Source organism: Calypte anna, chromosome 14 (assembly GCF_003957555.1).
Source record: "Calypte anna isolate BGI_N300 chromosome 14, bCalAnn1_v1.p, whole genome shotgun sequence".
In the NCBI taxonomy this organism is placed as follows: domain Eukaryota; kingdom Metazoa; phylum Chordata; class Aves; order Apodiformes; family Trochilidae; genus Calypte; species Calypte anna.
Window position 1 is genome coordinate 8,878,496 of NC_044260.1, and position 26,957 is coordinate 8,905,452.

Consider the following 26,957-nt stretch of genomic DNA (forward strand, 5'->3'; position numbering starts at 1 on the left):
GGCTGCATCCGGGCACTCGAGCCCCTCAGCGTCCCCTCGGAGTTGCGGGAGCGGTGCGGTTCCGCGCTCTGCTGTCTGTCAGGGCTGCTCTGAAAGTGTCCGTAGGGATTCCTTATCCCGGGCCTGAGGTAAACCACCTCCCAACCCCCTCCTTTACAGTGCCCCTCGCCATGTACCCTTAAGCTGAGGCGGCGCCCCTGGAGGGCTGCGACCACCGCCCGTTTTCAGGTACCTCTTCGCTCTGGACGCACCTGGATGGCGGCGGGAGGGCTGAGCCAGGCTGAGTCCGAGCCCCAGTGTTTGGCTTGGGGGCAGCAGGACCCAGCCGGGGGGCCTGGGGCTGGGGCTGGGCGGGATCTCCGCAGCGCTGAGGCGAGGCTGGGGTGAGTAGCCAGAGCCCGTCCCACAGAGCTTCCATCCAGGTGCTGCAATCGTGCGAATTAGAAATTCGAAGCAAAAACTCACGGTACGGCTTCGAACTTCGGCCGTGCAAACACATAAAAGCAAGATGGGACTCATAGCTCACGTATTTTAGCTGCAGGCTTAGCAATAAATTTCGGAGGTGACTGAACTTGATCAAACATCAAGCCAATCGGGAGGGAAAATGTCAGTTCTTAGAAGGGATTTTGAGAAAGTGCAACAGCAAAATACCCATTCTGCAAGCAGGACGTGAGCATGCAGACATAAAAATTACTTTGTTCCAGGTATTGTGCAACATTGTGTTCACAGCAGTGAATATCTTACTAACAAATGGAATTTTACTAATGCCAAACTAGTACTATTCCGTAAGTACAATGTAATTATGCCACTCATTTTTTAGCCCACAGATTAAAAACTGACCTGCCACTCGGTGCAATGGTCTTATGCAGCCTTTTTATTATTTGCAAGTTGCCTGGTGTCCAGGAGCTGGCTAGGAGACTACATCCTGCTTATGCTACATGGTAACAAAGCAAAAGAGCCTCTGCTCCAAAGTTTTCCAGTGTTTGTTCAGCACATGCATTTTAAAAAGTCAGGTGGCTTTGTTTGTTTGTTTGTTGTGGGTTTTTAAAATATAGCTTTAGGATGCTAAACAGCATCCTGATATGATTGTAGACTAATACTTTGACATTTGAAGAATTACTTGTTCAAATTGTTTAGTGGTTTGAAAGGGTTATTATTTATTTTGCTTTTTAAAACAGAGTACATATCTCCTACATTCCTCTAGATTGCAGTTAGCTAATCAGTTTTTTTCCAATTTCAGAAACCAACTAAACCCAGTAATGACCCAGAAACTTAACAATGAACTGTGTGAAGATCTCATTAATCCTGTAATTTGCTCCAATTTTACTTCCATCAGCCTTCGAGTGAAACAGTTCAGATGTGAGTCTGGCTTTAAAACCAGAAATGCAAGCAACTACAAATAAGTACTCAATGTGTAACATTCATTAATCAAATTAGGAATAGAAAACACTTAAGGTGAAATTTAATATAACCAATTTATATCTGAAAATTCAAATTTCTGAGAAAATGGAGAAAAGCTTTACTAGCACTGAGATTAAGATCTTTGTTCTGCTTTGCCATTATGTTAGTTGGAGAAGTTCCTAAAACAGAAATTTGTCCGGTTAATTAAAACATTTACATATTTATTTTTATTCAGGGATATTTGTATTTTAATACATACCAGGGATTCAGCCACCCTAGTGACATCTCTGTGTTTCTTGTAGTCTCAGAGGAAAACATCAAGGAGGCTTAATTAAGTCATCCCAACGACCATGCATAGAACTTGTATCCTGCAAAATGGCAACGTTTGGTGCTTGCCCTTTCCTGTAACATAATCTGTTTTTTTTTAATGTTTAAGGAGTAACAACTTGATCTAGAAAACTAATAACAACAAAAAAATCCTTGCCTAAAAATCTAATACTGCACACAAAACTGAAGGAGAATGGAGGGAAAACAGATTTATAATTTAAATACTAGAAGAAGATGTCAGATAATTACACCAAAGAGATTATGTTATGCCTTCTTTTCTTCTTCAGATACACTGAATATTTGCTGTATTAATCTTCTTGGAATGGTTTACATTCATTAAGAATTCTTAGTTTCTGTTTTCCTGGAAACACAAGGCACCCCTTTGCAACAGAGAGATTAAGTTGACAAAGTTCAGTCTCTTCTTTTAAGTTAGCCTACACATTTAAACACATTTTTAAAACAGAACCTTAAAAAGATTAACTGTTATTTTGGGTGCTGGTAATATATAAATTGTGTTTCTATCTTGTATGTAAGAATTGAAATTACATAATTATTGCAGAAATGCAGCTTACCTCTTTACAGAGTGTACAGAATATGGGGAAACAAGCACGTACATGCATATTGTGCAAGAGGTGTAAAATCTCTAATGTCATGATGCAGTCTGGATTATTCTAGTTCTTTCAACTGCCACAGGTGTTAAGGCATTGTCAAGTAATTGATTAGAAGGGTATAGATGTGGTTTGTACTATGGAATATCTTGAGTATTTCATGATAAGAAGTACTAAAACATACTACACACCGGAAAAAAATATATCAGAGGCAAAGGCGTCTTCATATTTTGACATTAAACTTGGTTGATAATAATTTCTCGAAGGTGTTTGTGCTTTTTAAAACAACCTGATGATACTGGCCAGTGAAAATGAGGACACATTTAAAGCAGTAAATAACTACTTGAAAACAGTTTCTCCTGTAAAATCACTCCATGGAAATTGTCCAGCTCCACACAATAGCTCTTGTCTTTTGAACACCACCTTTCCTATCTTGGGTGTGAACATGTGCAACACTTCCTTCTTCTTACAGAAAAGTTCAATTCGAGTACTTGGAGTTTTTCTCCAAGAATAACAACAAATTATATCCCCTTCTTTACAATATAAGTAAGTACAAGAAACAGAGTTACAATAATTTTAACTGCTATGATAGTGCTGCTGTTTGAAACGATGCATGTAACTGCCCCTCTGTTGCTTTCAAAGTCATATCAAATACAAAAGCAATGGTAAAATAGTGTACTTGTCTGAGATATATCTGTAAAAATCTCACATGACACCTCAAAGACATTTGAATTATTTTCCAAAAGGTTTTCAGTTCTTTTCTCAAATGTATTAGAAGATAAAGGGTTTATTATGTCTTGTAGATCAACAAATACATATGGTTGATATATAGTTGTGCAGAAATATAAAGAACGTATTGCTGCCACTCCTGCCTATGTATATAGTTCCAGATGAACCTATTCTGCTTATGCAATAACCAGTGCATGCAACTGACTAATTAGCAATGATAACTTGCTAATGTTGGTTACAGAAATAAAGAGAGAATACACACATGTTCAGAGGTGGGGCTGCATCTTAAAAAGGGAAAGAAGAGGTGAATAAAAGGGAAAAAAGAAGTGAATAAAGATTAAAAAAGTGGTTTCTGCTTCTCTATTCTTGAGGTATACCAAAAAAGAGGGAGAGAGGCACAACTGACTTTTGCTGCTGCAAGAAACTTGGCTTGGGACATATCCTCATGTAAATATAAGTTGTGGGTCCACAGCTATTACCAAGCACTACGTGAATACAAATGCCCAGGTTGTTAAAGCTGTTTTGCTGATATATAATTTATATGAAATACAATTCTTCAATAGGCAATACTTGTTGCCAAAACACTGGTGGTCTGAGCAATGGAAGAACAATGCAACTGTTTAAAGTTTTGGGGGTAAAGCTAGGTGATGGGGCCAGAGAGAACTGTTGCTCTTGTGAATTCTGAGGCATCTGGAAGGACAGGAAAAGATGTAGACCAATGTGTGGGGATTTCGGCCAGTGGCTGTATGAGCACCAGCTGTTAACTGTGTGCCTCTAAAGGCTGTTTAGCCAAGGAAACTTGGGAAGCTTTCAGGATAACCCCTTGAGAAGCATTTATCTAGAGAGCTGAAGATATATTCTAACGTTTGGCAGAGGACTCCACAATCTCCTGTAAGACTTTTGCTAATGGGGAAAAAAAAACAAACCCAAAATCCCTGATGATGGTAATGATGGTACCTATAGACCTATTTACTGGTGTCCAGTAGAGATTCTAGAAAGAAAAGGCTATAATTCATCACCTTGTTGCCAGTTTAGCAAACCTTGGAAGGTATCTTCTGCTTCAGGCCATGTATTCCACAGGACCACCAATGTTACTCTCTTCTATGATTTGCTCATTTCATGAATATCAAAGAAGATGGAGCTGATAGTAAATTTACACTTTAAATGATTACTCATTTTGTTTAACCCAGTTACCAGTGTAGTGTGTTGGAACTGCAGACACATTGGAGCTGAGTGTGGGTTTTTAGTAGCCTACAGTTTGTGAAAGATCCCAAACTCTTTGTCAATTGGTTCTATTGGTTTTCAGGAATGTAGATCACTGAAATTTCTGTTAGTGCATCGAAGCAATTGAGGAGAGAGTGTTTGCAGTGGAGATGTTTGGTGTTAGTTTGAAACACTGGCAGACAGCCTTTTACTTCTAATTAAATGAGAGAGATAATTTGTCACACAGAGAAATTTTACTTTTTGTCAGAATTCCCAGAGCATTGGATTGGTGTCTGATCATTGGAACAGCATCCTTAGTACAGATTGAAAGAATGACTCCAAATAATTCACCACCACCATGGAAAGAAATCTGTGATTTTGTTAATGCAGATTGAAAGTGATGATAAGTATGTTAAAGCAAATGTATGATACTCTTGCCTTTTCCATGATGCAAGCTGAATTCCTCATGTAAAGAGGCAAAATGCACTTATTTTGGTACATGGGAGATGGAGGCTCTCCTAATTCCTTATTTGAGAATGGAGGATCTATGGGCTACTTGTCCTAGGTAGTAACTGAGATCTTTTCCCAAGGGATGCAGGTATCTCAGTGTTCATCTTATTTTGTTCTAGAGCATTTTGAAACACAGTTATAATGGAAGCTTGGCAAAAGAACTGTTTAAAATGTAAAAATAGCAAAATGTGCGGAGGCTGCTGTTCATTTTTGTAAGTCAAAGCTTGTGACTAAAGAATGCTGCTTAGCAACAAATGGGGAAACTCTGAAGGTGATCACATAATTTTGCAATCCTTGAAAATTAATTATTCATGTTTACCATACCTTTAAAGCCCCATCCTCTTCATCCTTTCTCTGTTCAGTTTGTTCCTTGGGATTAGGACGATGTGACTTGCTCTGCTGTGTAACCCAGTTTTGTTGCCACACATACATATGCTGTGGCAGCTCTGGCTCAGACTTCTTTGGTTCTCTGTCCCACTATGCTGTACATAATGTGAGCTGCTCCATATGGAATAGAATACAAAGGTGTCCTAGGAAGGACACCACAGACTTTGCAGTTCCTGTAGCTGGTTGTTTTATTAAGCACACATTCTATCTCAACTAGCAAAGTCATCACCAACCCTTACTGTAGCTGCTCCACGAGTTCTTCTCTCACCTAGTTCACCAACAGTTTGACTTCTTATGCTGGCTATTTTTTTAATGCTTTCAAAGAACACAGGGTTCTTTTTGGGTCTCAGATTTTTCTTAGAAAATTAATCAGATGTCAGATTGAAAAAAAAAAACTTTATTAATATTAGTAATGAAATATTCTAAGATTGTGCCATATGGGAAGCTGTAAAGTTCCCATTTGATTCACTTGACAGTGCCATCATTCAGCATGCACAGACTGAAGACATAAATACAATATCATAATTTGGCAAGTAGTGTTTGATTTATTTATCTATAGATACTTTCCACGTGAACCAACACTTGTGTTGACCAAGTCATTAATCAAGTTGGTAGGCTTAAAAGATAAGCACCTCATACCCAACTGAAAAATTAATTTGCATAGTTAAGGAAACAGTAATTTCCATTCATATTTAACTGCTATATGCTACCAGATGAACTCTTCCCAAGTGTTAAGAAGTCTTTGGTGGGATGTTTGTACTCTTCACTGGGTGAATTTCAACTTTTAAAACAGCATCTGGACACAACATTGTGTGGGAGTTAGAAAAGTTACATTTTCCTTTGCTTTTTAGCCCTAAAGCAAGGCATCTTCAAGTAAGAATACTGTTTTTCTCTATATAAAGAACAGAGAAAACTTCAGGTGAATTAGGTGGATTATTCACAATATTGTTTAGTAGTTACTACCAGCCTCATTGTATGCCTCTGAGGCATATATATTCATTTAAACAAACAGAAAGGATAATCCTTTTTGGAAAGACAGTAGAACAGCATTTACAAATGTGTGAAGAGGCACTAATAAAAGTAATGAATGTTTAAAATTTCTGAAAGAATGCCCTGTAAAAAAGATCATCTTGATATCTGATTTGTAAGAAAGGAAAGGTGTACTTTACATTACATGCCACTGTGATTTAAAACTATGTGTACAGGGGTCCTCAAGTGTTGTTTTGCTTTTTGGTTTTGTTTTTTTTCCAACTATCATAATAATGTCAGGTAGCAGAGGCAGGTGATTGAATGCTTTACAGTTGAAGAAGTGTAATTGCTCCATGTATGTGCTGCATGATTCTATTTTAAGATTCATGAGAGTGCTGATTGTGACTTTGTAATCAATGTACCTATGAGCAGCCATGCTGCAGAGGACCAGAGATCTGACTTGCCTGGTACTGTTTCTGACACTGGCCCAAAAAGCAGATGCATAAGGAGGACTGGATGATGTATTCCCAGGCTCTGCCAGTTTGTACCTTATGGACTTTCTGAGCCACAGGCTGTATGGAGACACAGACAAGTAGTGTACAGTGCTGTGAGCTATTCATGAATAAAAATTGGTTTCAATGAGGAAAAGATGCAGGAGATTGTGCAGACCCACATTAAGAACTTTAGAGTTGTTTAACATAGTGCTATTTGGGAACTAAGGTGGATTTGTAAATATAAAAATGGGGATAGTCTTGATGAGCAAGTAGTCTGATATATGTGATATATGAGTACATTGCAGAATGATATTACTTGTTACATATAATGTGTATGTGAGTCCCAGCTACATATGCTATGTTGGGAAACAATGTAGATATTTGAATGCTGTTTTAATATAAATAAATTAAATTTTGGTATATATGGGAAATCATTCAGTGTCATCAACAATTTTGTGCCCTCTCCATGTTAAGGGATAGCTTGAAAGGCAGAGCAGATTTAATAGGCACAGTTATAGGAGTAAGTTAAACCTTTACAAGCAATGAAAAAGGCCTGGGAAATACTCTGTTTAGGTCAATTACTCTTACAGTGCACTCATAAAACGAAGCAGAGCTAGCATCCAAGCTGCTGATTTGTAAGTAATTGAATATCTGATTTGGTGTTTATTTTATTTGCTAATAATCTTGTTTACTGGCATTTGAATTTATTTTCTTGTCTTTTTTTTTTTTTCCAGTTAGAATACAATAGTTTGGTATATGGATTGATTGCCTGCGTTCGAAGAAAGACTTCTGACTCCTAAAAAGGTACATTATAATAAATGCTAAACAATGAAATAATAGGTAGTGCTCTCAGCAAATGTTTTCACACATTCTCAAATGCAAAGAAACACAAGTGTTAAAAGTGTTAAAGTATGAGGAAGAGATAGATGCAGGTCTCTGCTGAAAAGAGGCTTCTCTCTCCCCTTTCCTGGGTTGCATAACCATTTCTTCCCCACACTTTCCCCTCTTCCTCAGCTAAAGTTCTCATTTATATTTCGATTTATTTTATACAGTACTTATAACACAATTAGATGCTCCAGCTGACATCTGCACACATTAAAAAAAACATCATGTAGCTGCTAATTTGAGCTTCCAAATTGAAGGTTTGGATGTTCAGTTAAGATGTAATTAGTTGAAAATTAGGAATTATGTATCAAAATCCCCATGTCAGCTTTCAAAGTTAAGCTTATGATGAAATAAGACATTTTAAAATAGAAGTTATGGCTGCGTTCTCTCTTCGTCTCTAGGCTGAACGTGTTTATAATTCTTTCTATTTATTCATTATATCTTAACACACAAGAGCAAATGAGTCCACACGAGCCTTTTAGATAAATAAACCCAGATCATAACTGATCTGGCCCCTGATCCTATTTTGGAATCCTCTGGTTTAAGCATGGTAACCCTAACAATAACGGTCAAGCTAGCAACAGTTGCTTAGAAATCCAGATTTTGTAGGTCTGAACTGGCTCCTGCTTGCCAGCCTTAATTTCACTGTAGTATTTGGTATGCTGAACAAGGACTTTTTCCTAGTTTAAACTGTTGTTACTTAAGGTATATGCACGATTCATATGATACCTTGTAACCAATCTGATAGCAGTCTTCCCACTGATTTGAACTTTTATCAATTCTTACATTCAGTAAAGCACTCCAAAACTTCACTATGTGCAGAATGCTTCTTTCTTGCATTATTGTACTGTTCCTGAAACTGCATTTAGATAAAAACTGCTGTTTGTCTTCAAACAATGAAACCAATGCAAAGAAAAAAACAAAGTAGAGGAGATAGCTCTGACTTGAAGACACAATGCTAGCTGACTCTTCTGGGAATGATCTTCAGAGTTAACTAATTTTTAATACTTGGTGCAGTCCACCAATTAAACAAACAGTTCTATATATAGGAACAGGGGTGGGCTTGGGTTACCTTTTCAGGGTCATTTTCACAGACATGGACACTGAAGTTGTGCAGGCTCAACACAGCAGATACTGTGTCTGTATGTGTACATGCATGTGCAAATGTGTAAGCCTTCTGTCAAGTAAATATTAAAGTGTAATTTTTTAATTGGTATGGGCAAGTCTCTGGTCTTGAACAACCTCTAAATAGTGGCAATAAAATACTGCTTTCAGACTGGAACCATTATAAATACAGTATGATGTTCTGTAAATTATAGAAAAAGTGGATTGATACCCTTCAGAATACAACTGTAACAAATGAAACAAGTGGCTTCCATAGGTTTTATCAGTTAGAATAATGTTATAGTTTAATACACATATGTGTTGAGTTTTAAAGACCATAGCTCTTTCCAGCACTTAGCATTCACAGATTTTAAAGACAGAGCAGGAACAAAGTGTATCTGACAATAAGAGCTAGATAGGGGGATTTTGTTTTGCAGATCTCCTAAGTCCCAATAGGAGTGATTATGCATAGGATATCAGTTTTTGCAGGCTCTGAAAACTTGACAATTGTATTACTAAAATGTGTTAAATGGGCCATGAGATATAAATGCCACAAGAAAGTTGCAACTTCTGCTATCTATGCGTAGGATTTCAAGAATTTTGTTACACATAAAAAATGCTTTCAAAGTTTTCCAGGTCTGGGATTAATTTATAAAATCAACTGATTATCATTTTATGTATACCTAGCATGGTTTTAATCTAGGTAGAAAATAAATCTGAGACAAAAATATTGAATTATATGTAGCAAGAACTGCAGACCTGTGGCTCTGTTGTTCGTACATGTCAATTTTCTAAGCGAGATACACTTCAAGTCTGAGTCCAAAATGAAAATGAAGTACAGTATGTTTTTTATATAAGCCCCTTGAATATTAAACACTCACAAGGCTTCACTGCAGCTAGTTTGCAAAGAACTCAGTTAGCTGTGCTCAACAGCCATCACAAATTGCAGTGATATTTAAGCAGTATTCTTGAAGGCAAAGAAGAGGACATGAATACAGACAGATGTCATTAGGATAAATGAAGAAAAAAAAAATAGAAAATCCCAGAGATAAATTAAAGATAAAAGTTAATGGAGAATCCAAGATATTGAGACCTGCATATTAGAAACATAAAAGGGTATATGCGTAGTCTGAGTTGGTTCTGCAAATATCCAAAATTCCTGTTATTAGCTGAAGAAAGTGTGAACATGTGAAATAAGGTAGAATTTAAAAATTACAAAATCCTGGGGCAACAGTTCTTGATCTTTTTGGTTTATAACCCTACTTGCATTACTTAAAGCCACACATTTTAGAAAACAAATCGACTGTATTGCTGGTACTAGAAAAGCCCTACTATACATGTTCATACAGAAAAAGTAGTTTATATGGTAAAGGTTGTTTTGTTTAGGAACTGAAGACAGAGAACATGGCAAGCAAAATGAATCCTTTGCAATTGTTGCTGGAAACTGCAAGTGTCATCCCGAGCAGGAATAGTATCCAGACAGCTTAAACATAAGAACTGGAGTGTAATCTATTCTGTGCAAAATATATTTGCTAATATCAGCTAAGTTTGTTCCAAGGAAATGTTGGTTTTATTGTTATTCTAGAAGAAACTTTGTGGAAAAGCCCAGAACATGCTACAGAAACAAGCAGCTCACTAACTTGCATATAAACCTCCCTGGTTCAGATGTTCTTGAAATGTGCAGTCTTGTTTTGGGTGTAAGAAAGAATTTGAGACATTCCTAAAGTGAAGGCAACATTTTCTGTATATATTTATTTAAATAGAAAAGCACAATCTTAAACATCAAGCAATGACAATAAAATATACAGAATTTCATTACTGTTGATGAAAACAAGCTAAGGAACAGCATAAAGCCAGGGAATGTATACAAAGGGTTTTCATCATTCATCCAACCCATTTGTTGTCTGCACACAGGCACACTCTTTGGCTTGGTTACTTCAGGGTTAAGAGGTCTCAGGCAACATGACCCCTACCACTTTTGTTCACAGTTTGTACCTACTGCTCCCAAAGGACACTGACTTGCAACCTAATCTAATATATTAAAATCCCAAATTACCAAAAAAAAACCAACCCAAACAACAAACAAACAAACAAAACCAAATAAGCAATAATAACATACAACAATGACAACCTGTAGGCTTTTTCCACATATACAAACAAAATCTAAATCTAAAATTTAATCTAAATATTTAGCAAATTTTAACCTTTAATCGCCTTAAATGACTTTGATCTAGCATACAACACAAAGCTACAGTTTTATAACCTTTTAAAATACCCTTCATTTTCCCTTCACACAAAGCAATAAAACCAAACCAAAACAAAACTGACAAAGCCCAGATGCAATACATCTGAAAACAAAAGCAACCCTCAGTGCATGAAACATCTTAATGATGCAAATGCCTGAACAATACACGTTTTCAAAGGTTGTTCAGCTTTCCCTTTCTGAATCAGGCTCTATAGGCCATTCAGGGCAGTTATGGTCTCATTCTGAATTTCTGTTCTCTTAGCACCACTTGTCAGACCTGAACATTTCTGACCTTAATGCTTTGAATAAGCCACAGTCTCAAAGAAAGACTTTTTATATTAAGGGAAATAAATTAGAATATAGCATAGTAGAAACCCTTGGATCTGGATTATAAACCACACACAAAAAGTAAAAATGTTCTGATGTCAATGCAGCTGAATGAGAAACAAGATAATTCATAAATTTTATTATCAGTATGGATATATTTAATACTGAAACCTGCATATTCAGAAAAATATAAATTTTGGAAATCTGTCAGAGCTTAGCTCCAGACTGTAAGTTTACAAATTCATAATTTACACTTAAAATGCACAGTAAACATTAAACTTGAAAGTGCATAGTACAGTTTTTACTGAACCTGAGTATAGAAAAATCAATATTTTCTTCTATAATGGTGGAGATTTTATTGATCTTTTGTTACCATTATAATAATACAAATACATATGTGCAAGTCACTAAAGATTTTTTTAAATAGCTAATGTAAATATATTGTATGTAATGACACAAGACCAACCCTTTTAGCAAGGCTAGTTTGTTATATAGTTGTCAGAGTTGTTAGAGTTCAGTGTACAATGAATGCTTTTAGCAATATACACATTCACAAACTTCACAGAAGTGCTACTTTTCCCTGTTCTATGCTACACAGAACGCTCCAAGTTTTCTCTTCCAGGCGACAATAGCTTGACTAAGTTTATGGGCAGATGGTGTATTGAAGACATTAAAATGCAAGTGCAATAGGACACAAAAAGAAGACAATATTGGAAGAACTGTCAAGACTTTTGAAAAGCCTTGCTTAGAAAACTACTGTATTTTATGAGAGGGATAGTCCCAATAGAATATTATTTTTCATTTTCAAGTAAATGAGGTGAAAGAACTATCGAAACTGATTTAAAAAAAGAAAGCATCTTAAAAGTCTAAGTAAGGCACAGTAAGAATTTAAATGTTGTTACAACACTAAATCTATATCCAGACTAGGCCAAAGAAATGCACTTTGCAAATTCTGGCAAGAGAGCACTCTACTGCTTTTGGAATGTCAAAAAGAAAGTCTAACTTCTAGTAAAGTAAGTAAATGTAACGTAGAACACACCATACAAGTGTAGTGTACTGTGATTTATGATGTTCTAAAACTCATGAGTCCAAGCATGTTCTCCTAAATGAACTCCTGACAAAAGACAGAAATGGTTCCATCACTATCAATTGAAAATTGGCAGTTTCCAGAGAGTAAGATATTAATTAAATGGCACTAGTAAAGTGATACATCTTGCAGCAGGTCACATATACTAATCAAACACAGCAGATTTTTTAGCTTTAACAAGACATCATAACTTCTAAAAGAAAACACCTTTACCAATAAAGTTTAGCACTTTAGTTCCTATGGAGTTGTTGAAGAAACTAATTTAGTTAATTCCATGATTTTATAGAATTGGTTAAAGTGCTGCAGGAAGAATAAAAGTAATTTGCATTTCTCTCTTAAAAACATTTTTTATTCCTCTTGAAACTTGCCTTCGGTAATAATTAACTCAACAGCTGGTTATCTGAGGGCATTAATTAAAATATTTAACATACTTTGATGAAGTACTGTGCTAGAAAAGCTGATCTCTGCCCTGTGTTGAACAATCTCATTAGTCATTTTTTGCTTTTTGCTTTCGATATTGCCTCTGCATAAGTCAGGTGAATAAAGTCAAAGAGCTGTGTGGCACTGGCAGCATTACCCAAAATTTTGGAGAGTTCATCCTTTGACAGTGTCACAAGCTCTGCAATGCTTTTAACGTGGTTCATTAAGGCACGGCAGTTTTTTGTATTAATACCTGGCATTTTTAATAGAAAATCCTGAGGACCAGGGTTGTACTTGTCTGACTCAGGAAGAATTTCAGAATCTGCTGTGACAGCCATTGCTGTTTCTGCATCAGGCTGAGGATGGTTTTGTTTTAACTCTTCAAACACTTCAGCAGTAGCATGAGGAGAGGGACACCACAGGATGCGTAACTTTGGGAAATGGAGTGTAAGGAGGGTTAGTTTAGAAGTAATATCATTACTGGAAATTTCCTGATGCAAAGAGCCTCTTGGAATCAAGGAGAAAGATTTGTTAGGATCAAATTCAATCAGGAGAATCGGGCGCTTATAGTAACGGGACATAGAAACACACTGTGCATACAGTCTGCCATTGTTCAGGGAACCAATCAGATCACTGACACTTTTCCGCTCTACACAGGTGTCAGGAGTTAAAATGTAATCTCCAACTTCCAAAGTAACAGGCTCAATGTCAATGCCACGGCGATGAATCAGTGAGGGAAGTTCACTGCGAAACTCCCGCATATCCACTATTACAGTTTGCTGAACCATCTTCTGTTCCTGTCCACCTGAAGAGCAAAATAAATAGTTAATCTGATACTTATGACCTCAGACTCTGGTTGTAGTTTTCCTGTGTGCTGCCAATCCAGTAATGGATGGACTTCACATCTCAAATCATTTCTCAAATTCACCAGTATAATAAATACAGGTTTTATTTAATTTTTCATTGTACAGAGAAAAAGCAGTTGCCAAATAATATACTGTAGTTTATGGAGTGTGCTCTGCAGTTAAATAGAACTATTATGCTCCTTGCCATAAGCTTTGTATATGTAACAATGAATTATGTTAACTCTGGATGAAAGTTCCTGGTGCATTTAAGTAAAATCTTTGTTAAACAATCTTGTCTGCAAAAAAAGATAGCAAAGCTGATCCTTTTAACTTTCATTGGTTTCCCAAGAAATATGCTATTTTATTGTAGGAGTTAAACTTTAGCCTCTATAGATCTGCAGAAGGACACATGAAGAGACTGCAGCATCAAGGCCACAAAAGACATAACAGCAAAGACTGGAGATCATATGTTAAAAGATTTTGCTCTCAAAAACGAGAGCAAATTAAAACGGGCAGAGAATAAAGGTGAAGAAGGAGTATACATGTCAGAGGACAGAAAAATGTCTTTAGAACAGCAACAAAAAAAAAGATGCCAGTTGTTTACCCAGGCAGTCTGTTTTGCCAAGAACAAAAGAACTCCCAACATTTACTAGCTCAAGGACAAACCTGTCTTTGACTACCTACAGACCTGTTTTAATGTTTCAATTTCTCTCCATCTCCCTACAGGCAATACTAGACAATTTCATAACCAACAAGATGCCTAGAAGCAATCCAAATGCTGTCTGTCTTAATAGCGAAATACATCATTAATCTATATTTTCTTTTAAAAGAAGAAAACCATAACTCATTGTTATTGCACAAACAGAGGCACATGGAGCAAGGGAGATAATGATTCTTAACCATCAGGACTGATGAGTAAATCACAGAATTATCACAGTTGGAAACTACCTCTAAGATCACCCAGTCCAACCATTAACCCAGAAAAAAACCACCATGCCCACTAAAGCATGTCCTGAAGTGCCACTTCTATATGTTTTTCCAATACCTCCTAGGATGGTGACACTACCACCTCCCTGGGTAGCCCATTCCAGTGCCCAACTACACAGTTAAGAAATTCTTCCTAGTATCCAGTCTAAAGCTCCCCTGGAGCAACTTCAGGCCATTTTCTCTAGACTTACCATTATTTTCCTAGAGAAGAGACCAACACCTGCCTTACTACAAGCTCCTTTCAGGTAGCTGTAGAGAGCAATAAGGTGTGCAATGTGTCTATGATCCAGATGGACAGGATTTAAATGCAATAGTTATGAGTCTTTTTCATTGCTTGGAGCTGCAAGCCTAACTTGAGGCACTGCTTACCTGCTTTGCGTGTGTCAGTAGAATCAGAGGCAGGTTTAGCATCTCTTATTAGGTCTAAATTTGTTTCATCTCTTCCTTCTCTTTCCTCAGGAACAACCATGCTGGCCTTCTCTCTAAGGATAGAACCACAAAGAAAGAAGCAATAAAAACTGCGCTTACATGAGAAAAATATATGAAAATATTTTAATTCCCTTCAGCCATAAGTGAATTTATATATAGTTTAATACTAATTGCAGACCTGATCAGAAATGGTTACTAGGTTTTCCAGACTGTTCAGCTAGATGCTATATTTTTATTTTCCACTCTTAGCAATTTTTAGGATATATATTTTTTTATTTTTAGAACTTCTCAGGGCATATGAAATAAAGGAAGTAATGGCTAGTAGTAGGAATATAACCTGGTGAAAAGACACAGTCAATAAAAAAAACATCTTATACAGTGTAAGAAAACAATTGCTTTGTTCCCCAAAATGGCTTAAGTAGTTAAAGTCTTACAAAAAATCTTACAATAAATGTTACCTGCAAACAGAAACACATTTAAGAAATAAAATTTAAAGAGAATTAGGAAAAAATGCAAGCAGTGCTGTTTAGCCTTTGAAATTTAACATTAAAAAAACCTAAATCAATAAATTAAGTATCAAATGCTTTGAAAAGGAAGGTTTTAACTTCTTTGTGGGAAAGTTTTCTTAACATCTGAAAAGAAACTGACTTTTGAATTAGGAGTTTATTTAAAGCCTTCACACAGTTAAGAACTTGACTCTGTTTATACTGTAAGCATAGAGGGGAATTACATGAACCATTACTGATGAAGGCAGTGAAGCAACACTATTACCGAATTAGTTTTTCGAAGGCCTCCTTCTCCTGTCTTAGAGCTGTGAGATAACGCTGTTCTTCTGTTGAGCCCCCATATATGAGGAAATAAACCCTACAGGTTTGGAGGAGAAAAAGAAAAAAGTAAGTTAGAGATCACTAAACATCATATTGATTTAAAAACACGCAAACTCAATATCTAAGATGAGTAGCAGTAAGGGCCTGACAAGGCATTATTTGCCTTACAAAAGGCAAGTGAAAAATCCCACTTATTTTTTTCTGTAAAGATATTCCAAAACTAGCAACAAAAATTCTTATATCCAGTGTTCCCTCTTCCCAGTGGCAGATACCCTTACTGGAATTCTGGGATTCAGTGAGATTTCAGTCAGCCATTCAGTAAGGACAAAACCCAAATGTAATAGAGAAGTTACTTTCTTTCTGGTTTTGAAATCTTCCCAATAGCACAAAGTAAACTAAAAATATCTGCACTCATGCTGGGTTAAGAAAAAACGTCATAAAAGATTTTAAGATAATGTATTTGGACATCACAGGCTTTACAAAGAACAAGCTGTCATCTCAGAGAGATGAACACACAGACAAATCAAGTTTTACTCTGCAAATAGGAATTTATATGGAACGTAAGAATTAATTATCTACAGCTTTTCACCAGACATTTTCCCCAATATATTTTAATTGAGGTAAATGTTGACGGATTGATAGGATTTTATTCCTATTACTTTTTTCCTGCAGTGGATCTCCTAAAGCACACTTGCATGACTGCATCCAATTTTCTTGCTCTGAAATGTGGGAATGTCATGCTGGAGGTAGATAATGCTGATTAGGCAATTAAAAATTAATTGTACAAATAACCTAGTAATTATCCTCATGCATTATACTTTGCAAGTTCTGTCATTTATTTCTGCACTAGAGAGTCCTTACCCAGATATCAGGTACAGACACACTAAATACTGCCAAACTGATTTCCATTTTCAGTTACCTTACACGTATACAAATCTTTGACTGGAAAATAACAACTGCTCTGTTGAACTTAGGCAAACAATGTTCATGAGGTGATTAAAGTAGAAAGCATTATCATTCCTAGGTCATAATTTCATATGCCAATAAATTGTGTTTCAACTGTAGTAAGCCAAGTATGTTTATTCTCAGATTTAAGAAACTGCCATAAGTTATCTTCAGAGACATAGAGGTATAACTACAGTTTACAGTATTCAAGAAATGCTATATCAGGCAGCCATATAAATGAAAGGTAATGCAAAAAACACATAGTATATTAAATTTCAAATTTTCTGTATCCTTAATTAGTCTGTAACATCTAGTCACAGAATTGAGTTTTGCAATTTGCAAGTGTATCAAATATACATACACAATGCAGAAATCTTTCTCAGCTAACACCAGAACAAAGTAGAGCTACAAATGTTTAATTTTCTTTATTGTATTTTCTTCAGATGTTTTTAATTACAGTTTTTGAATTTCTGGTCTTCAGCATGACAAGATATCAGGAAATGGGAAAATTAATTAAAGCCAAAATGAAGCTTATTGTGTAAAAATCATACCTATGAAGAAGGTTTAAAATCAGATTGCAGCACCTCAAAATGGATCTACTGCTATTGAGATCATCTAAGCAGATGCTTTACAGAAGGTGGAATGACATTTTTGTTTTTTTCACAGTTATGTTTCTGTTAATGGACTAAATACCTGCAGGGAAGTAAAAGTTACCTTTTGATTACATCAGACATTATGCTTTTGTTTAAAATTAAGAAGAAGGCTAAACTGGAATTAAAAGCTAGCTGAAGAAAAATCACTAGGTTTATGTTCTGCCTTGACTGCTGAAACTGTAGTTTTTTCTTTTATGACTAAATGAGCCTGACCAAGTCCACTTGCCTCAAAGGCTTCCCAGGCCTGCTTGCCTTGTAGATTTCCAGCTGCCGAACAAAAGTCAGTTCTGCATCATAGAGAACAACATATCTTGGTTCTACTTCATGAAGTACCCGAGTGAGTGCGTAGGGATCACTGCATCCCTGCAGTGGATGAATAATTGTGAGTGGGTTTTTGAAAATACCGTAGTAACAATCTGAGGGTAAGTTCACATGGAAATCTTCAGGAGTGATGTCTTCAATACTGCTTTCTTGGCTACTACTTAATTCTTTGTTATCTTCCACCTCTAATTCCTCTTTCTTTTCCTCCTCAGCTTTCCCTATCATTTGGATTATAGTCCGGTCTTGCTGCTGCTTGTGTTTATTTTGTTTCGAAGAAGCCACAAGTTTGGTTTTTTTGGCTTGAGGGCCGGTGTCTGGTCTGGCATTTCCTTTGGACTTGATGGCTTTTCTGTCCTTAATCCACACTTCTCCAGCTTTCTCATCCTTTCCAAAACTTTTGTTATACAGTCTTGTTAAAAAAGCTTCTGGTCCAGCAATAATGTACTCCCTGAGCTGTGCACAAGCTCGGTCATCACTGGCACAAATTAGCACTTGCCCTGCAGTGAAGAAACAATATAATGTTTATAATTTGTTATGTTGCACTCCTTTATCAACCTACAACACAAGCAAATTGTTTTTCATGATCCTAGAAGCATTCCTACCAAATGCATTTACATTTGGTTGTCATAGTTGCTCTGGACTTTGAGGGAGTCCAAATTGCATGATGTTCTGTACCAAACAAGTGAAGGTTTATGAAGTTCAGCATTCCTTATTCTTACACTATCTGAATTGGTGAGGTTTTCCTTTTGACCATCTGAAATGAGGCAGATATAGTATGTATTGAAACATATTTGGACAACTAATTTTTTTAAAGAAAAACAATAAAAGAGAACTTAATTTAAACCATTTTAATTTTCATCCTTTATCAGCTGTCTAGAAAATACGTGTTTCACACAGTATTATTGACATTTGTGGGCCCTGAATAACAATTCTCTACAAGCTGACTCAGACAAACTCCTACAACACTAAGTGAGAGAGCCAGTTCTTATCCAGAGTCAGAACACTGTGGGTGGGAGAGAAAAAAAAAAAAAAAAAAAGCACTTTTTTACCCTTACTATTTCCTAAAATAAAACTTTGAGAAATTTAAGGGGATGAAAAGCCCTAAAATAGGAAAGGCAGCAAAGCCTTCTGTTTAGGTGTCTCTCCTGGAGAAACAAATTTTCAGATGCACAAGAAGAACGCGTGAGATGGAAAGGGCCTAAGACAGAATCTCTATTTTTTCTTTAGACCTAAACTGAGAAATGAGTGAGTGGTACCTTGATCATTACAAATGTTGATGTTATTAGGTTTGTTAGTTTTAATACTAAGGTATCAGTACAATATGAAATGTAAGTTAGAATATTTTTTCATAATAATACGTGTTCTTTCCTAAACAGTATTTGCATAAGTAATCAACAGCATTTCTCTTTTGGAACAAAACCAAAATAGAAGTTAATGTAAAACCACTTAGTTTGATGTATTTTATGTACATAGACTCCTTGTCTTGAGTTCACAAATTATTAAATTTAAAACTAGCTCTTTAATAAACTCCAATAAAGAATTAGACTCCTTCTCTCAAAAGTAAAGTAGAAGTAAAAACCAGCTTCATCGTGAAAACTCTGATCATTTACTATTCTCTCACCTGGACCACCAAGGTCTTCACTGTTCTTATTCTCATTTTCAATCTCTTTCAGTACTTCTCTCAAAGCCTCCCATTTTGGGTTACTTTCTAGAACCAATTCCTTTTTCAGTTCTGAAACAAAGAAAGATTAACTATAGCAGCTCTTACAGCCAAAATATCCTTCAGAATTTTAAATTAGTGCTTAGATGTCAATGGTGTGATGGTTGTTGACAAATATGATATTCAAGAGACTACACATGCAACTTATTATGCTACTGAGTTGAAGAACCCTCTAACAGAAACATTTAAAAATGTGATTAAGTACTTCACTGAAGCAAAAAGTTAAAAATATTCACTCCTTCAATTCTGTAACTACTGATAAAGAGCAAGCTAAACACCAAATTAGTTCAAGAACAGTTCCATAAAAGCTGTCCCAGTGATCAGCTGAGTAAGCTTGGAAAAAAACCCTTACTTCTGCATAACTCCGTTTTATGTTGTTTATTATCTGCTTTTTGAACTGAGGTTATGTCTCAATTTAGCCAAGCTAACAGATTGAGATCTTGAGCTATGTATGATCATGCAGGGAACCATAATGCAAGTAGCAATAATATACAGAGCATTTGAATCGTGTGACACTCTCAAACTTAAAATTAGGAATGATCAGTACCATTTTCCTTCTTCACATCAGTTTTTTCAGAGACTTTGCCTTTCTGATTCAGTTTCTCATCTGCAATGCGATAAACTCTAGCTCGAGCATTCACAAACATCGAAGTACTGGAGTCAAGAAACAGCCAACCTAAAGAGGAAAAGAAAGCAGCAGCAGTTTGACATTGGCAATGTGTATGTGTTTCAAACCCAAAAGCCCCAGATCTCTCACCTGGAATGTCTGTGCTACCTGCTTGCTATGTATAATTACTAGCTTAATAGAAGGCAGAAATGCAATGCAAGTCTCACACTGTTAAGTAACAGCAGCTAAGTGGGAAGATGAAAGCATTATCTGTCAATAAAAACCTACGTCCTTATGGCTGGTTATATAAAATCTAATTAGAAATCTACATATGATTGGTAAGGTTAATTAAAAATATCAACATCTCAATTTTTCATGCATTAACTTGTATGGCTATTCAGTATTTACCTGAATTCTCACCAAAAGCTTTTTCACTTGCTTTCAGTGACTCCAGAAGACTGAGGAAAGTGACACAATCATACTGAGTTAAGTACAGTAGCAAAGTACGTAGTATCTTCAAATCCTGGACCAAAGATTTTGTCTTGGCTCCAAGCTGATGCCACAGAGGATCTAAATAATGACGTATTGTCTAGAAATAAAAATGGTAAAGTTCAGGATGTCAAAAATATACTGTACTAACCAACATAAGAATGTAATTCTTTTTCTTTAAGGAGATGACAATAGTTTTGCAGTTATTAAACATACCCAACAAAAGATGTGATGATGCAGTATTTGTTCTGGTAAGTAATAATTTTTTTCAAGTTAACATAATGTAGATATCTTTATGTAAAACATTTCAACAATTTGCAGATACATATGATTTAGAGTTTTTAGTAAATATTTTCCATTACCTATAATAATAAAATACTGGTAAAATTAATAAACCACATGCTTATTTTACTGATACTGGCCTATGCCTTTAGTATCTACTCTCCTTTATAATGTTGTTTTCTTTACCTAAGTAATGTAATTTAATTTTCAAAATGAGTACTACATAGATGTGAAACCTACAGAGCATTAGAAGAAAAACTCAAAATACTTAAAGTACAGAAGGCTTCATATCAAGATCAAATCACAGGTAACAAATAACTGCTTCACTATGATGGCTAAAGTTTATGATTTTACCATATAGATAGTACATGCATGTCAGACATTGCAGATCTGCCAATTAATGACATGGATAATGATGAAAAGATACAAGAGATGCATGTGCATACTACTTAGTATATACAGTGCTTCTTTTAATAGAGAAAATAAAAAATAAAAGCAGGAAATTCAAGAGGAAAAAAGGGTGTGTGAGTGTATATGGAAATAACTTTGTACCTTTAAAGTATTTGGTGCTGATATTGCAGCCATCTGTAACATTATAAAATATAGTAATAATATATCAACCATCAGGATGTTCTTACTGTAAGGATTTTGAAAAGGAAGAACAATAATAGGAATACACCAAAAATCCTACCAGCAGCTGTAATGTCACCATTAGACACTGACACAGTTTCTCTCCTTGTACTGGTAATAAACACATCATGGGAGAATAGTCAGTTGCTGTTGGTTACTTATTTTACAAATAATATTTTTTGCTTGCATTGGAGACAGTCTGAAGATGTACATCCCTTCATTTAGCCACAGCAAAACAATTACCTTGTCAAAAGGTTTACCAATAGCATTTTCTAAAGATAGATCTTCTACTTCAAGAGCTGGATTATAACGTATAAGTTCTCTCAGACAAGCGTTCAGAATGTCCAGGATTGAAGTTTGGATAGCAAGCATAGCAGGGGTCATTGACACATGTATTTCCACCACTTCAGGTTTATGCTTCTCTAAAAATGAGTGCACTGCTATATGAAATCTAAGAGGAAAACAGCTTGTTAATATTTACACAGATAATTTGCTTGATCTAAAGTTATAGAAGTTTGTATAAACCACAATTAGAATTGCTTTACATGTAAACAAGTAACTTAATTGCAAAATAAATCAGTTTCTACTGACGTGAAAACTACTTCAATCTTATGAACAGTCTCAGAAAAAAAGCTTCTATTCTGCAGTTATGACTGCAGTTGTTCCAGTCATGCAAGCCTATTGTGTTGCTCAATGGTCCATGGAAAATTATTGCACTAAATTCTACATGATAGTTACACATAATAAATATTAAAGTACAACCAAAAAAAATCTCATAAGGGAGAAACTGGAATGGATTGATAAATCCTTTGAAATCACATGGATCCACTAACACATTCTGGGATGTTTCTGGCTTCTGATGATAAGCAACAGATCCTTGTTAGAATACTGCCATTGCAACCTGTCCAGCTATGTGGGTACATAGATGCCAGATGATTTTTACAACAGAACAAGGGTCAGAGAATGCTATGTCTGCTGACCTCTGAAACTCAGTCAACATTTTCCTTACTGTATGCTGCACCCCCAAGTCTTTTTATGGTTCAGAAGTCAAGGAAGAAAATTTAGAGACCTTCTATTCAACCCTTCCTGTCCCAAGTTATGTCCATTTCTACTTCTTTGTGATTCTGGAAGAAAAACTGCTTTACAGTGCAGAGTAACTGTGTCAAGATGGAATGAGACATGTTCTAGACTGGACTAGAGGAACAAATGGGCAGACCTTCCCTAGGCAAAGTATTGAACCCATGAACAGCTGAAGTGCCCAGTTCCATTTGTGGCTTTGCTCCTTAAAGCCTTAATGCACGTCACAAACTTGGCAATTTAGTTTCTATTGGTCATCAAGAAATACCTCTTCATACACAACATACATGTAAAAGAAGATGAAAAAAAAAGTAAAATGTAGGAAGAGATCCATGGAGTTTCATCACACTTGGAAACAAATATTTCCATGAATGGCAGAACTAAGAGACTATGCCTGTTACTTCATGGCTTAAATAATCCATTTAGTAAGTGGTGTTTTTCTTAAGCTGTTAAGAATGTTACTTTCTTCTGTGATTTGTATTGGCTAAAAGGACAACTAGACTATAAAACTCAGCCTCACATAGATTTATTTTGGGTCTATTTTCAAAAGTACTTGCAGAAATTTAGCATCCTCAAGGCCACTTCTGTATAAAGTGAATGAAATTTGTTTGGGAATACAAAAGTGAACACAGATTAGCAGTGTGCTGTGCACACCTCATTTTCTTATGAACCCATTGGAACATCCTTCATTTTTTTTCAAAGTTTAACATTCCAATGAAGTGAAAAGGTGCCTCCTTACCTTGGCCACAGATAAAGTTTCTTGACAAAAAGATTTCTCATCACTCTCTCCACATGGCAAAACCCAGTGTTAAATGCAACTGCATTATCTGTGAAAGCTTTAATGAAACCTTGCTTGTTCTTTTGGCGATAAAGGCGCAAGATGAAGGCTTCCTGACAGGACTCAATGATTCTGTGTGCCTTGTACACCAAAATGCCTGGCAAAATTAAAAAAAGGTTTTCAAGTTACAAAAATGTAAAGAAAGCTTTTTCCTCAAAACAGACGTATTCTTTTAATTTTTTCTGAAATCAAGTAGTATGGGTATTTAAATCTTTCTAAGCAATGGCTGAACAAAGATACTGGTGTTCAAACCAAGCCATTCCTCAGCCTCAGTACCACAGAATCCCCAAATACCAGAACTAGGCTAATGATGCATCTTTAGCTAAAGAAAGCTTGTCCTTGAGTGGCAGGACTTACTAGCTTAGAACATTTTTTTACTTCTAAGGCAAAACTGGAACTTTAGCCTTTTAAGAGGACTAAAAGCCATTACAACAAAGCAAGTTTGTATCTTCAAGACTGTGATAAACTAGTGTTTCTTTTTGTTATGTTAAGTCCTTTTTGTGGTACAGTTCCACACACAGAACATGTTTCCAAAATAATCATGTGTTACCCAAGTGTGGGGTGAAGCAGCAAGTCTGTCAAAGCTTCTGTCACACTGACCTCTAGTGGTAATGCAAAACCGAGAACTGTCATTACAGGACACGAGTATTTTTTAATAATTGGACAAAGTCCAAACGTGTGTTTTATTTCTCTCTCTCTTTTTTTTTTTTTTTTTTTTTTTTTTTTGATAAGGCTGAAATGTAGGGAAGACAAGGAATCAAGGACAAGAAGAGAATGTAAAGCAGGTTACCCATAAAGCATGTTAACTTTTTAAAAAACATAGAAATACCAGAACTGACAAATCTGGCATCCTTTGGCTCAAGCATAAAACTCTTCAAAATGTTTTACATAATAAAGCTTAGCATAAATTGATTAAAAAGGAGGAGGATGCATCAAAAACATTCTTTTAAGCATTCAGTATCCAGTTGTTAGGAAGGTAACATTTAGGTAACAGTCAAATACATTTCTGATACATTGTTTTGTTAGATTCCTGGCTCTTAGATACCTAATTTACTTGCTCTCCAGCCTTTAACAGGGCTTCCATCTTAAACAAGAATGCAAAACCATTGGTGGTTGGGGAGAAGGGAACACAACATGAGTAGTAAAATGTAAGTGTCACATCTTTGATGTATAACTTCTATAGAACAACGAAAAAGGTAAAATCTTTAAAATGATAGTAACAGAATTATTTTGCTAATACTGCTATTTAGATAAGAGTCCAAGGTGTGTCAAGGCAAAGATTAGTAAAGTATTGGTATTTTTTGATGAAGTAGTGTGCATGGTTGATTAAACATGACATCTAAAATCACTTTTTATCATAGGACATTTAATCATAGGCCAGTGCCCTGCAGACCACAGGACATTATTTCACCAAGTACAATCAATTTTTCACAGAGTGGTCAGACACCCAACAGGCTGCCCACAGAGGTGGTTGAGTCACCATCCCTAAATGTCATTTAGATGTGGTGTTGGGGGATAGGGTTTAGGGGAGAATTTTGTAGAGCAGGGATGATGGTTGGATTCAGTGATCCCAAGGGTCTTTTCCAACCTGAAAGATTCTATGATTCAATTATTCTTTGAAAGCCCATCTGAATATTATGATTGCTATGTCAATGATATAGTTTAACTCGTAATTTGTTTTCCAGCCACTTATTGATATCAGAAAGCCATACAATCACATAATCCACTATTTAAAATAATGTAGACATTTTAAAATCATATGATTAAATAAGGCAGATAAGTTTGGAGCAAATGAATGCATTAAAAAACTTGAAAGAACTACATATTTGCTCCTTTTACCTCAGTGTCTATGGAAAAAAAAGGAGTAATTCTTCAACCTCAATACTGGTTGGCTAAACTCTTCATATTAAATTCAGCCTCATGTATTTTCAAACAGAACAATCTTACCTTTATTTCATTACATTCTTACCAGTAATGTGGTTTGCAGGAATTCTGTCAGTAAGAAAATCTACCACCAGGATTCGACTTGTTGCAAAGATGACTCCTCCTTGTGTGTAAAATTCATATCGGGTATTATTTGAAATTTCATTGGTAACACGCCGAGGAAGATGAACAACTCCATCTGACCTCAGCTGATCAATAAAATACTCCTAAATCAAATACAGGAAAAACACAAGACATCATTGTGGTAAATGGATGCAAAACCCTCTTAATTATCCAAACTTTCTTAATTTTGAGGAGCTGTTCAAAACAAATCAGAAGCATGACAGTAATTGACTATCTCAGGAAGCCAGAGTTATCCTAAAAGTCATTCAGGTGGTTAAAAAAATCTATGTAAGTTCTGTAGTAGCTACGCAATGCTTAGACAAATATGAAAAACTGTCACTCAAAGGAGATTACATTTTCTTATATTTTAATAGCTTTTTCAGAGAATAGGCAATTCTGACAAGAAAATTGGGAAGATATAGTCTTTTATTCCAGTCACCTGCTGTCAAAGGTAACTACAGCAAGCAGGTCATAAACATCAGGGTTAGTATTATGGACCACATGTGTGATATTTATTTGCCTATGGTGACTACAAAAAAATCCCCAGACCATCACTTCCCTGACGATGGAAACCTCTCTGGTTCCAGGAAAACACGGCAGCATTTTCTGTACAAATAGGGACAAACCTGTCAAGACTGGACACTACTTTCTGCTCCTTGCCTCCTACTAAGTTATGTATATAAGCTCATTTTAGTTCAGTATTATTAGGCCTTCCCTGTGCTGTATGAGGCATCAAACCGGCCCCTGATCTGATCCCGAGTATCGATACATTCCGGTGTGACAATTCCTCTCAACAAGTGCCGGGGCAGAGCGCCCAGGCAGGCACGGTGCTGCCGCTGCCACCGCAACCGGCCCCGCACACCCACCCCCGGCCTCAGGAACCCTTCCACCTCCTCTCCTCGGGCCGGCAGCCTCCCCCGGGCCGCGGCCGCCGAAACCGAGGGGGAAGGCGGGGAGGAGGCAGGCGCGACGCCGCTGAGAGGGGCGCCCCTCACCTCTTCGGCGGGACTGGTGTTCAGCACCAGCACCAGGGTGGCAGGCTCGCAGTAGAGGCGGAGGAAGCGCAGGAGGAGGCGGTCGATGCCGAGCCCGCGGGCGCAGATCACCAGCCCGTCCTGGTGGAAGAGGTCCAGGAAGATTTGGTTCTCGTGTTCCAGCAGCACCGCCATGGCGGCCGGACCCCGCCCGACCCCGCCTCCCGAGCCGCGCATGCGCGCCCGCTGCTGAGGCGGGCACCGCCCCCTGGCGGCCGCCGGCCCCGCGGTCCTCCAGCCCTGCGCGTGCAGCGGGTTTCCCGCTCTGAGCGCGAGGCGCCTGAGGTGAGGCTGAGGCGGGAGGGAAGAGGAGCCTGAGGCGGAGCGGGGAAAGGGACTGGAGGGCCAGGCCAGCTCCACACAGCTGCTCTACTGAGGAGAGACGAAGCCCCCTTGCCTCATGTTTAGGGTGTGGATGTGCAGAGTGTAAATATCAGATAAGGGGTCTTTTTCTTTTTTATTATTCGGTTACTTGTTTGTTACTAAGTTATTGCACTTAAGCAACAACCCTGGACTTGACAGAACTTCAGT

General features: G+C 36.8%; 2 protein-coding genes and 1 long non-coding RNA gene across 7 annotated transcripts in view; 1 reads left to right on the top strand and 2 right to left on the bottom strand.

The window, feature by feature from the left end:
- MRTFB (myocardin related transcription factor B) overlaps window positions 1-350 on the bottom strand; it is a 70,427-nt gene extending 70,077 nt beyond the window's left edge. The window contains exon 1 of the mRNA XM_030459667.1: window positions 252-350. The gene's annotated coding sequence lies outside the window, so the exon portion shown is untranslated. The remainder of the gene's footprint in view (window positions 1-251) is intronic.
- LOC115599142 lies at window positions 5-20,639 on the top strand. Of its 5 annotated transcripts, none has more exons than XR_003988165.1 (3): window positions 5-228; window positions 7,363-7,432; window positions 20,476-20,639. It is a non-coding gene; the product is annotated as an uncharacterized LOC115599142 (long non-coding RNA). The 5 variants fall into 5 exon arrangements; XR_003988162.1 differs by lacking the exon at window positions 20,476-20,639 and adding an exon at window positions 17,189-17,582; XR_003988166.1 differs by lacking the exon at window positions 20,476-20,639 and adding an exon at window positions 17,211-17,582.
- ERCC4 (ERCC excision repair 4, endonuclease catalytic subunit) lies at window positions 10,347-26,604 on the bottom strand. Its single transcript, XM_030459669.1, has 11 exons — window positions 26,388-26,604; window positions 25,316-25,496; window positions 23,248-23,443; window positions 21,675-21,882; window positions 20,439-20,619; window positions 19,971-20,099; window positions 19,325-19,435; window positions 17,609-18,200; window positions 15,729-15,821; window positions 14,898-15,010; window positions 10,347-13,501 (listed from the first exon to the last, which is right to left on the bottom strand). The coding sequence occupies exons 1-11, from the start codon at window positions 26,601-26,603 to the stop codon at window positions 12,768-12,770; spliced, it is 2,754 nt and encodes a 917-aa protein (XP_030315529.1). The 5' UTR covers window position 26,604; the 3' UTR covers window positions 10,347-12,767.
- Between the last annotated feature and the right edge of the window lie 353 nt (window positions 26,605-26,957).

Coding starts and splice junctions, on each gene's coding strand:
- ERCC4 (XM_030459669.1), bottom strand. CDS start 26,603: ATGCGCGGCTCGGGAGGCGGGGTCGGGCGGGGTCCGGCCGCCATGGCG. Junction 21,883..23,247: donor AAACTTTATCTGTGGCCAAG/GTAAGGAGGCAC, acceptor TTTTCCTCTTAG/ATTTCATATAGCAGTGCACT. Junction 15,011..15,728: donor GCCTTCGAAAAACTAATTCG/GTAATAGTGTTG, acceptor TTCTATCCTTAG/AGAGAAGGCCAGCATGGTTG.